Here is a 12,092-nt window from a genome sequence, read left to right on the forward strand (position 1 = left end):
GATGAGCACGCTCGCAACTCTGCGTTTATTTCCTACAACCGGTGACTCAGGGGCGCACTTGCTGGTTTTACTACTTAGCTTCATTTTTCACATAAAGTCAGATTTTAAACAGTGATTTAAGTATGCTCTAAACTTCTCTTTGAACTTTATAATATTTTTATAAATATGAAGGCTATTTTCTATTGTTTTTTTCCTCACTAAACAGATATTTAGATATATTATGATTTTCTAAATGATGCATGATATTTACCCAGATTTGCTTCACACGCACAACTCTGAGCTTACCTTCTTGATCACAAAACGCTTGTGTACATATTTATAAATATATAAGCATATTCCTCTTTATAAAGTTTATATAAACATTTTTGAAGAGTATTTCCTCATGTGTCATGATGTCTTTTTGCAGTTACCTTGTAGCATGAACAGAATATTAAAAGAGTTCTGCTGATTTTTCTTTTGTCTTTTTGTTGTGATGAAATGATTTTGGGTGCACTGACCTCTGTTGCCTAACTCACCCCAACATTGTGTCAGATTATTGCAGAATATCCTTGCTCAGTTAAGAAATCACACTGTGCATTTACTTAGTTGGGTTACTCAACACACCTTACTCACAGATTGACATTTGAAACCCTAAAGTAAGCAGATGGCGATCTACACTTGGAGAAAAAGATTTCTTTAGATTAAATTTAATATTTCAAATTCACTCATTAAAGATAAAAAAATATTTTGCTGCTCCTATTACTGTCAATTAAATTTGATTCTGTATTTATTTAACATACTTTTAAAAAATATATATATATGTATTTAATGTTTCAATGCGTATAAAAGCCAAACCAGTGTTTTGGCTACATAACAGCTTGTCTTGAAACAAAACACTCCATAAATAGGAGATCCTTGCTGACAGCCAAAATAAAGACACAATACTGGTGTGTCACAGTTCAGCCAAACCAATAACATGTATATTATTGGGCTTTTGTGTGGAAACTGACACCATGTGGCATCATGATGTGGAAGAAAAAAGACCCCTGATTTTTAAATTGAAAAATACAATTCTGAAAAGTGAGGTGGGCTTTTGTCTTCAGCACCTTTGAGGATGCACATTTGGACTTTATTTTTTATCTCATTCTTTTCAAAGTACACTCTTTGGTAACCATCATTTTTAAAGTACTTTTACAGATTCTCAATTGGATGTAAGACAGGACTTTGATGTGGCAACTAATGTCTGATTAAACTTTTGATCTAGACCCCTCCATTGTTGTCTGGCTTCCACCAGGTCTACAAGAATCATGCAACCAGTTTTAAGTCTTGTGCAGCCAACTACAAGTTTTCCTCAATGATCACCTTGTATTTTGCAACTTTTTTCTTTCCATCATCCAGCTGTGCAAGCATCCCTGTCCCTGAAGAAAAGCATCCCCAAGGCAGGAAGCTGTCGCCTCTTTTCGCAGTAATTATGGTGAGTTCAAGGTGATGTGCGGTGTCAGTTTTCCACCTCACTCTTTTCTACACAGTTGATAATAAAATAATGAATTATTATCTGTTTGTTGATTACATAAAATCTCAATAAACACTGAAGTCTGTGACAGAATGTGATAATGTAATAATGTAAGGTCGATGTAGGTGGGCCTTCCTCTGTGGGAATTATGTTCCAATTAAAGAGGTTTCTTCAGTCATTCACAGTTCAGAAGAAGAACAAGATTCTTCATAATTAATTTCTCATCCCATTTCCAGTTGGTTTTCATTCACCTGTGCTTACAAAAAGTGAATGGTAAAGATTCATGAAAGGGAAGAGATGTCAAAAAGCTGCATACAGAAAGTGTCATTCATGATAAAGATGGACGATAGAGCTTCAACTTGCTACATTGCTGTAATGACCCTTGTAATGACAAGCCTTGTAATGGCTTGTGGAGCCATTGTTTACTGTCCTCTATATATGCAGGCCCACACCAAAAATAACTTTACCTATTGGCAATAACACCACCTAAGAGGCTTTAAAGACAAGATGCCAACAGCAGCAGCTTGAAGTTCACAGATTCCCTGCTGAAACTGGAGAACCCAATTGTGAGTTAAATAAGTCACCCAGTAGATGTAGAGTGTATGTCTGATCTGTAAATGGAGAAACTAGAGAGTGAATTGAGCCTAGGCCCCAGCTGCAAAAACAGGCATGTATCAACCGTGTGTGCCAGAATTTGTATGCAAGAGGCCTATAGGAACAAACTGAGAGCAGCGACAGTTTTCACTGAGTGCATCAACAAGAGGGGATACAACTCTCTTGTAAACAAGTGCTATTGCCAACCTGTATTTATTAAATTTGCTGTTGGTCTCAAATGAAAATAAAGGAAAAAAAAAACAAATTCAATTTGTTTTGTGTCCTCCTGGAATGTGAACTTCAGCCCCATTTCAAGGTTTTTGAAGTCAATATTTTGTTTCCCAGTATTGATGTCTAGTTTCCATGTCTCTGCTCTGGATAATCAGTGCCACCTTATGCCGCTACCACCACCATGTATCACTCTGTTCAGGCGTGCTGTCAGTTCTCCACACATAGTTTTTTGCATTTAGGATAAAAATGTTTTTATTACAGTCTGATCCACAGGTGTCAACAGTTCTCATGGGCCAGTGTCCTGTAAATTTTAGATTTGTTTCTGTTCCAGCAGACCTTAATTAAGATTATTTGAAAGACTCTGGAGAACCTCAACTGCATACTGAAGAGGCAATTCAGACATTTGATTCAGGTGCGTTGGACCAGGGACACATCACAGCACAAAACGGTCCATGACGACAAAAGTTTGACACCTCTTGGAGAACTTAATTAATATGTTCCTCTGTCCCCTGCATAAATGGCAGTTTTGGTAAACTGTACTCTGGACTTCATCATATTCTTTCAACAATGACTTTCTTCTGGCTACTTTCCTATAAAGCCCAGGTTTGTAGATTTCACAAGTATTATCTGCCTTCCTAACTAGGTGTTAAGTGAGCTCATAAAATCCCAACAAAACATGGAAATTCATGACTGTAAATGTGATAAAATATGAAACAGTTCGGGAAATATTTGCAAGACGTTGTAAATTACTTGAGATTGTCCCTTGGCTTCATTACTTTTTATAGCGCTGTTACTTAGAATTCAGCATTCTGTAGTAATCTGGGAATATTTGGACATATTTTCTGCTTATAATTAAACTACTTTCTTAAGGTGACGTGTGTTTTATTAGAAGTCCGTATGCTTGTTGGTTTCAGATGAAAATTAAGCAGCAAGTCTGGAAAAGATGCAGAATCATTCTGCGTTCGCGTTGCTCTCTTTTTAGATGGAGGATGTTCTACGGCGCATGCGCGATAGACGCAGTTTCACTCCATCATATGACGCAGGGGTGTTGGCTCCTCCCTCGGCTCGAGAGGCTTTGTAAAGGGTCACGTTGCGCTGCAGCAGTTAAACAGGAGACAGCTCCGCATCTCTCACCTACAGCTCACCTGCTCTATCAACTGAAGACATCAACAAACAGGTAATAATCAAATCTGAACTGCCATTTGTGACTGCTGTATATTGTAGCATTTTCATATCGGACCGCTTTAACTTTGACGGCCGAGTTGATGCTGATGGGAATGTGATGCTGCGCTACTCAACCTCAAGCTAACTTTGTCCTCCTAGCTTGTTAGCCACAAATTGTTCCTGTTGTTATTATGACGTATGTCTCTTATTTCGCGTGTTGGCTTCTAAAAACAGCGTAGAGCTTTTGAGCTTATTTGACCATATATGAAAGCTGCGCATTTTAAGGATCAACGAACCACACAACAGGAAGGGCGTACAAACTTTGACCTTCAAGGATGGAAGTGAAGGTGACGGATCTGGTTTTTCTGTTAGTTAAGTTAACGTACCATGGGTCTGCAGTTTGGAACGTGTTCAGGTCGATGACACATTTTGAATTAAAACGTGGTTAGCAGCAGTGGAGGGTGATGGGGGAGGGTGATGATGAAGTCGTTTCCTGTCGGAGTGTATCTGTTCAAGCGCACGTAGACCTCTGATGTGACGATGGCGGGGCGGGCATTGGAGACACGCCACAATAACCGCATATACATACATGTGGATGGGATGTTTTAATAGAAGGCAAACAAGAAAAATCAAGTATCTTTTAGTCGACTTTGAAGTCCTTTTTTAAAATAGTATATTTTATTTTTACACTTTTTTTTTTTTTTTACAATTTTACACTGCCCCTTTGGTTGCTAAGCAACACCCAGCTCTACTACTTGTTGGTTCTTTCCTACGTTAGTCCCAATCCCTGAAATAATCCGGTTCCTTGTTTCTAAAAATCATATAACATCATATGCAGTCAGTTTGCCATTTTGAACGAGAGAAGATATACAGCAGCCTTATGTCTCCTGTGTTTAACATGAAAATGATGCTTTTGTGTAACCTGTACATTTTCACCACTGTCAACCTCTCTTTGAACCGCACCATGCATCACAGCCGTCGCATCTGCTGTAGGCTCCTGTATCAGTGGGCAATGGGCAGTGCTCCAGCTAGTGCTGCTGGATCAAAGTCTGAAGATAGAAACAGCCCAAATACAGGAACGTGCATCAGCTCCAAGGCCAGCAGCCTGTCTGGTAAAAACGCAAGCAAGCAGGCAGTTAAAAAAAATGTTTGCAATCTGACTAGTGCTGCTGTGCAGGAGTCATTTTCAGCTCTATAGCTTGCAACCTGGAGACATCAACTAGCTGGGTAAATCTCCAGGGGGGCGGTAATGATGCAGACAGTGCAGCAAAACATAGATCCCGTTTCCCTTTAACTGTGCCATCCTCTCCCGGCTTGTTTATAATGACAATAATTCAAATGTTAATATGTGCAGTTCCAGCCTGATTCGGTTGATACCAGCCTGTTAAAACCCTGCTTACAGCCTTTATAAATGCTGGGCTTCATAGTTTGCAGGCCTGAAGTGTTTTGTAGTTAAAAGCTTGCAGTAATACTTCACAACAGACCAGCTGTGGCTTGTTTACTGTATCTATTGGCTATGATGTTTAAGTATTTGTGATTTTTGGCTACATTCTGCTCTGTGCTTAGCAGGGTGAAAATGGTTGCATCAGACACGTCATGACTCAGAGTCAGGAAGTAATAAATACTAGTGGGTCCTACTGTAGTTAAGTTTTAATCGTGCCCAATAGATTTATTTTGAACTTGTTAACTCTGAATAGTACGACAGAGATTCTGGGTCAATAATTTGAGTTATCTAAATCATGCGGGGATCTTTGTTATAATTCACACATTATATATAACTGCCATAGTATTCTGTGATCAAACTGGCATTTCCTGTTAATTTCTGAAGGGATTCCATGTGACGCAGCAGGGAGTTGGCCACGTATCTTGATGTCGCAATGCAGACATGGTGTTTGCCTGGTAGAGGAAAACCACTGTGCAACAGGCAGAAGTGAAAATCCGAGGCGTGACTGAGAGAAAGTCAAGCTCCTGACAAAATTATCTCAGCTTTTCTCTCTCAAAAGATACCATCTGCAAATTGTTTCAAAATCCCCCCCCCCCTTTTTTTGTGTTTTAATTAAGAAATCATTTTATTATAAAGCACATCTCAGAACAGTTAAACAACAACTTTGATGAATATTTCTCTTCCTTTGACACTTCCTCACTTCCTCAAACCGTACTTGCAGGAACCACGACCATGTTTGAAGCTTGCGTAATCAAAATGTCAAGTCAGGTTACAGGTTGCTGTCATGTAATATGCGCTTTGAAGACTACGTTTAAAAGATTTGATGTCTCCCAGGGACCTTGTTGCATCTTTGACTGCTGGCTTCACCAAAACCAGTTCCATTTTAGGAGATGTTTTGTTGCCTGAACACCATCGCTGGGCTCAGCAGCCAGCTCAGGTGATTGTGACACTTTAGTTCACCAAATCTGTAGTCTAAGTTTCACTGCACACAGCAAGTACCTGTGGAACAAAGATAATCTTTATATTTTCCTCTCATATTCCCCAAATGCATTGAGTGTTCCCTAGAGGCAATATAGGAGCAGAAAACATCAGTGTCTCCTGCAGCCTTACCTACATTGGTATTACAGCATTCAAACTAGTGGTGTTTTATTGAGTTGCACTTATTTTTGTCATCATTATCCAGAAATAAATGGGAACATATTTCTAACGAAAGGAGGAAACCATATAAAATATATTTTTAGATGCCTTGTGGCGACTTATAGCAGGATAAACCAGGAGAGGATTGATGTGATCCATAAATGGCTGTAAAATAATCACTGGAGTCCATCCAGATTTTCAATCTGTTAATCAATAGTAATAGCATCTACAACCAATAGGAGCTAAAAGAAACGGCTCTTTACTCTTAAGCATTATTATATGGCCAATTTAGTGTTAATTAGTAGCAAGGTTACCAAAAGAATTAGCCAAGATGGGGTCAAATCTGTTACATTTTTATGTTTTAATTTAATATTGACCCAAGATATGATCCCAAGGAGGAGCTTGAAGTCTGAACTATATTTGGAAAATCGTTGCATAAAAATTGTACCGTTTCCAGCTGATCTGCTCATGCTTCTCTGAGCATGGTCACTTATGGTCACTTGTGTCATCACTGACAGTTTTTTTCTGTGAGTGACTGAAATATTACTTTCTTTTCTGAATTATATCTACCAGAGGTGAGAAGTGTATTTTAAAGAGCGACTGGACAATGGATCTAGTGGAGGCCTTCTGTTTGCAGTCCACATATAGACATGTTTAGAAATCTGAAAAAGCAACCCGGATGAATAATAGAATAGGCATCAATAACATTTCCCATTAGTTCCCATTGCTGCACTTGGCTGATCATGTTTGGCCTCCAAGGTGTGCTGTTTCTGACACATGATCCCCTCCAGGTTTTCTTTTCCTCTCGAAATAAATGTCACCTGCAACCATATCGATGTGAACAAGCTTCACTCTCAACTTGCACAATAAATTTTTTTTTTTAACAAATACTCTTTTTCTTTTTTTGTTTTTTTACTATTGGCCTAAAAATGTAGATTGCACAGAGCACCCATCATTTTTGCAATGTTTGGTGACTGGAAACTTGAATACACTGGAGCTGGTAAAAATGCATTGTTGAAGCACGTAGGCATCTTCCTAAAGATAAGCCAGAGTCTGCCGGGCATGACTCCTTGTCTGGCTAAGAAAACACCTAAAATACACACACTGTGTCTTGTGATTTCAATGAATTATCAATTTCATTCAGTGCACTGGAGATTGTGCACTCACTTCAGACTGGTGAACTAACAGTTCCCTTACAGTGTCAAATTACAGCACTCTGTCCTGACCTGTTTGGGTTCACCTCCCTGCAGAATTTTTCAAACAGTAGTGAACTGTTCCTGCAGCAGAGCCACCCTGCAGAGAGGCCTGTCTGTGTTCTCCCAAGGCCCTTATCCCATAGCTTAAAGCTGAGGATTAACGGAGGATATGACCCTCGGTGTCCTACAGCAGCAACCCAGCCTTAGTTACACTGCAAAAATACAACATTTCACCAAGTATATTTGGTCTAGTTTCTAATGCAAATAACTTGGTTTTGTCTTGATTCAATTATACTAAATTAAAAGTAACTTTTTCGCTCTTTATGACAGAAATATTTCGGCCCTGCTCTTTCTAAGCAAACATCATTCCAGCAGCTCACTGCAGCTAAACTCCTGGTCCTCTATCAGGCCATTTAATCCATCCCTGATCCATTGTGGCAACACATAGCATTTCACTTGTGCAGCTGTGAACAAACCAATAATCAGTGAAGCCTTCACAGTTGGTGCAGTCAGCCAGACTGTGTCCTCAGGCGTATTCTGGATGTGTGGAAATTTACAAGTATTGCGTGGATTTTCTTCACATTACCTGTGCAGAAGGGAATTGTAGTTGCATACTGGCAACAATAGACCGACAAGAGGCTAAAATGGTGGCAGCACACAACATTCTTTTAAAAGAAATATCAGTAAATCAACTACAAAGATGTAAAGAATGAAAATGCTGTAATGGTGTTAACTGGGAAAAACAGGAAGAGTGTTGCTAGGGTAGAGTCGTGCTGCATCCAGACCTGCAGCTGAAATCAAGCCCGGCAGCTGAGTCTGTTGAAGCGTTTGTTTTATAACCCCTCATCCCTCCCCAGTCTGTGATTCAGATGCACGTGGTGGGGGTAGGAGTTGCGTAACCACTTACTTCTGCCGACTGAAGAAGGGCGTGATCTAGAAACCTTTGTATGATGGCTGCCACCAAATGGTTTCACTTTGACCAGACCCACACTAGAAGCATGGTCTGTTAGGAAGTGTGACAAAATTCACATTTTTAAGTGTAGAAGATGTAGCATTTCCTTTCCTGCAGGAAGCAGCTTGCTGCCTTTGGGTTTATCACATCTCCCACACATTCTGCATCACTGGATTGTGAGAAATTCAGTATTTTTCCGATGCATCTTGCTAGAGTTTTGTCATTCTTCAGCCAGTCCTTCTGCTCACTGCTGTGGCAAGTCAGCTGTTTCCCAAACAATAAAAGGGCATGAGAAAGAGGCCAGAGCTGGGTGGTCAGATGGTGATAAAATGTCGTCCTCTCCTTCTCTTTCAGCCACCATGACTCACCAGTACCCCGCACTGACTGCTGAGCAGAAGAAGGAGCTGCAGGAGATCGCTCAGAGTATAGTGGCTCCAGGAAAAGGCATCCTAGCTGCCGATGAGTCCACTGGTATGTTCAGTCAGACTAAGAACATTGCAGAAGGAGTTTGTGTGCAGGTATATGAGGTAAAGCTAAGTAACTTTTCACTGTGTGTCAATTTCAGGCAGCATGGCGAAACGCCTGAACCCCATCGGGGTTGAGAACACGGAGGAGAACAGGCGTCGCTACCGCCAGCTGCTCTTCACCGCTGACGAGCGCATCGACAACTGCATCGGAGGGGTCATCTTCTTCCATGAGACCCTCTACCAGAAAAGCGACGATGGCGTTTGTTTTTCTAAGCTCATCAAAGACCGCGGCATTGTTGTTGGCATCAAGGTATCCCAGAAATGAACTGTTAGATTCAAACACAGTACTTTTGAACTTTAACTTCATCTGCCTCCAAACAGTCTCATAGTTTGGTAGGTAAAACTGGAAATGTATCAATCAATCAATGTATGTAAAAATGAACACATGTTTACAGAAAAACCTGAAAGATCAGTTTCAGTTGTGAGGATAAACTGCCCTAAAAGAGCTTTTATGTTGTATATTCAGGAACGGTAGAAATTCAGCAGCTTTTTGTTTAATAGATATTCCTTTCCATCCGTTTTTAGGTTGACAAAGGTGTCGTACCACTTGCTGGAACAAATGGAGAGACCACCACCCAGGGTGAGCCAAAGCAGAGGGAATATTCTAACAAACTTTAGAAAAAAGTCAAAGTGTAGCAGGAACTCTAGATTCTTGTGTGTTGATGCGCAGGTTTGGACGGGCTCAGTGAGCGCTGTGCTCAGTACAAGAAGGACGGTGCAGACTTTGCCAAGTGGCGTTGTGTGCTGAAGATCAGCGAGACCACGCCATCTCAGCTGGCCATCCTGGAGAATGCGAATGTACTGGCACGATATGCAAGCATCTGCCAGCAGGTTGGGTTCTTTTTTTTTTTACGTCTGGTTAGACACCAGCATTTTTTAATACACTTAAAATGTGCCTTTTTGAGCCATAGCCTAAAGCCACTAATAACTTTACGTTCATACTTTTTAGAATGGCATCGTCCCAATTGTGGAGCCAGAGATCCTGCCTGATGGGGATCATGACCTGAAGCGTTGCCAATATGTCACAGAGAAGGTGAAGCATCTGGAAGGTCACGATCTGCTTTGCATACATATCAACATATTTCTAATCTAATTTCTAACTCCTTGTGTCTGCTCTTAGGTCCTTGCAGCGGTGTACAAAGCTCTGTCTGACCACCATGTGTACCTGGAGGGAACATTGCTGAAACCCAACATGGTCACCCCTGGACACTCCTGTCCTACCAAGTTCTCCAGCGAGGAAATCGCCATGGCTACCGTCACTGCCCTGCGCCGCACTGTACCTCCAGCCGTTACAGGTGAGTCATAGAAATAAGAGAATGTATTTATGAAACTGTAAAGTGTAAGTATTTTTCAAACTTTTTGTTTATTGTGACAAGTCAGGATACTGTTTAATGAAATGCATATTAGATTTTTTTCTTATGAAAAATATTACATTTCTGCATACTTTTTCCCACACAGGAGTGACTTTCCTTTCGGGTGGTCAGTCTGAAGAGGAGGCTAGCGTGAACCTCAATTCCATCAACACCTGCCCCCTCAACAAGCCCTGGGCGCTGACTTTCTCCTACGGCCGAGCCCTGCAGGCCTCCGCCCTGAACGCATGGAAAGGAGACCTGAATAAGGAGAAAGCTGGCACCGAGGCTTTCATCAAGCGGGCCCAGGTCAGTCAAATCAAAGACCCCTCAGAAGGACCAACATGCGAAATCCTTTTGGGTTTATATTAAGACGTCTCTTTGTTTCCCTTCTGTCTCCCCCAGGCTAACGGGCTGGCTGCCCTTGGAAAGTACAAGTCCTCTGGAAGTGCTGGTGCTGCTGGTCAATCCCTCTACGTGGCTAACCATGCCTATTAAACTTTAACGACCACATTCAGCTGTGGCCTAGTGCTAGTCTTAATATCTGCTCTGCTATTCCCTTCTCACTCCTCCATCAGACACAGGCCTGCGCTGTCTACTGTACTTTGTTAATAGTTATTAACATTACATTATTAGATGTCTATTTAAAATCTATGTAAGAATGCAATACTAAAGGGAACAGGTTTTCATTTTTATTTCAACAAATAAATCCAGACAGGTTTGAGACAATTAATGACTGAAGTGTTGAATTTCATGTCTAGCTCTGGTTAGACTCTGAGATTAATGCAGAATGTAATCCAGAGAATCTGTCAGTATTCCTTTCTTGCCTCTTCATAAGTGCTCCTCTCTCTCCACGTTTGGTTCCTTCTCCGTCATTGGTCCTCTCACATCGGCTCCCCAGCAGTTCAGATCAGCAAGTGCGCATCGGTGTTTCGCTTCAGTCAGAACCCAGCGTTGGCCCTTCGTTTAACTACTGTACTAACATTCACACTAACTGTGGGACCAACCAACCAATAGTGGCATCAGTGCATCCGTTTTAAGGGTAAAACGAGGAGCTGAGCAGAGCGAAGTCGAAATGTTGAACTTGGAAGTTGATCTTGTGTAGTTCATCGGTGGGTCCAGCAGAGGTCACTAGACACGGTGTACTGTAATAAACGTTGCACACCAGTAATCGTTTTTTTTTTTTGTTTTTTTTTTTTTCCCCCTTGTGCTCCTTATTACCATTATCAACAAAAACGACCATCACGTGTGTCTTCTCAGTATAACATTAGCTTTGAATTACACTTGGTAAATATCGTATTTAGTTGTGTGACGGTGTCTATGTGATTTCTGTGTGCCACCCGCCCCCTGCCTGACCATCCTGTTTCCCCCCTGCCTGCCCCACGGAAAGATTGGAAGAATTTCTATCGATGCAGACATGGACCAACACATGGGGGTCAGCAGCGCAGAAACGGTCACTGCTTTGTTGGATTAATGTGTTTGTGATGTTATTGTTCTTGAAACAATCGGTGTGTCAAATAGTGGAGAAATAAACTAAAATACACATTAAAACTAAACGCGTCTTTTTGTGTGTGTACAAAAAAGTTAATGTGTAAAGTCTGCTTTATTCCCTTTTTTTCCATTTTTCTTTTTTAATTTGGACACTTTCTGGTTGCATTCAGAAAAAAAATTAGTGTTGAGGCTTCTTGTAGTGGGTTGAGTCGGCAGTAGCCGAGCATTCTGGAGTTTATGGCACATTGATGGGGTGGGGGTTCAGCAAGGCTATGAATTAAACTCCCAACAGTGAAATGGTAAAATAACCTTTGAAAAACTGCGGCTTTTATGGTAATATACTCTCATTAAAAATTTGGCTTTATTAGCAGAATATACAACCTAGTAGATGACTGCAATAAAATTATAATTTAAATACCTATTTTAACAATTCGATTTCCTACGTATGTTTCCCACATAAATGTTACTTTTGCTGCTCAATTGGGGAAAATATACTGGTCAAGCCACACGACTAT

The 12,092-nt window shown here is 40.8% G+C and overlaps 1 protein-coding gene across 1 annotated transcript; it reads left to right on the forward strand.

Moving 5' to 3' along the window:
- Window positions 1-3,378: 3,378 nt before the first annotated feature.
- On the forward strand, window positions 3,379-11,642 carry aldocb (aldolase C, fructose-bisphosphate, b). Its single transcript, XM_008427141.2, has 9 exons — window positions 3,379-3,494; window positions 8,565-8,681; window positions 8,776-8,987; window positions 9,263-9,317; window positions 9,408-9,568; window positions 9,687-9,770; window positions 9,858-10,032; window positions 10,196-10,395; window positions 10,492-11,642. The coding sequence occupies exons 2-9, from the start codon at window positions 8,570-8,572 to the stop codon at window positions 10,582-10,584; spliced, it is 1,092 nt and encodes a 363-aa protein (XP_008425363.1). The 5' UTR covers window positions 3,379-3,494; window positions 8,565-8,569; the 3' UTR covers window positions 10,585-11,642.
- The last annotated feature ends 450 nt before the right edge of the window (window positions 11,643-12,092 follow it).

Source organism: Poecilia reticulata, linkage group LG14 (assembly GCF_000633615.1).
Source record: "Poecilia reticulata strain Guanapo linkage group LG14, Guppy_female_1.0+MT, whole genome shotgun sequence".
In the NCBI taxonomy this organism is placed as follows: domain Eukaryota; kingdom Metazoa; phylum Chordata; class Actinopteri; order Cyprinodontiformes; family Poeciliidae; genus Poecilia; species Poecilia reticulata.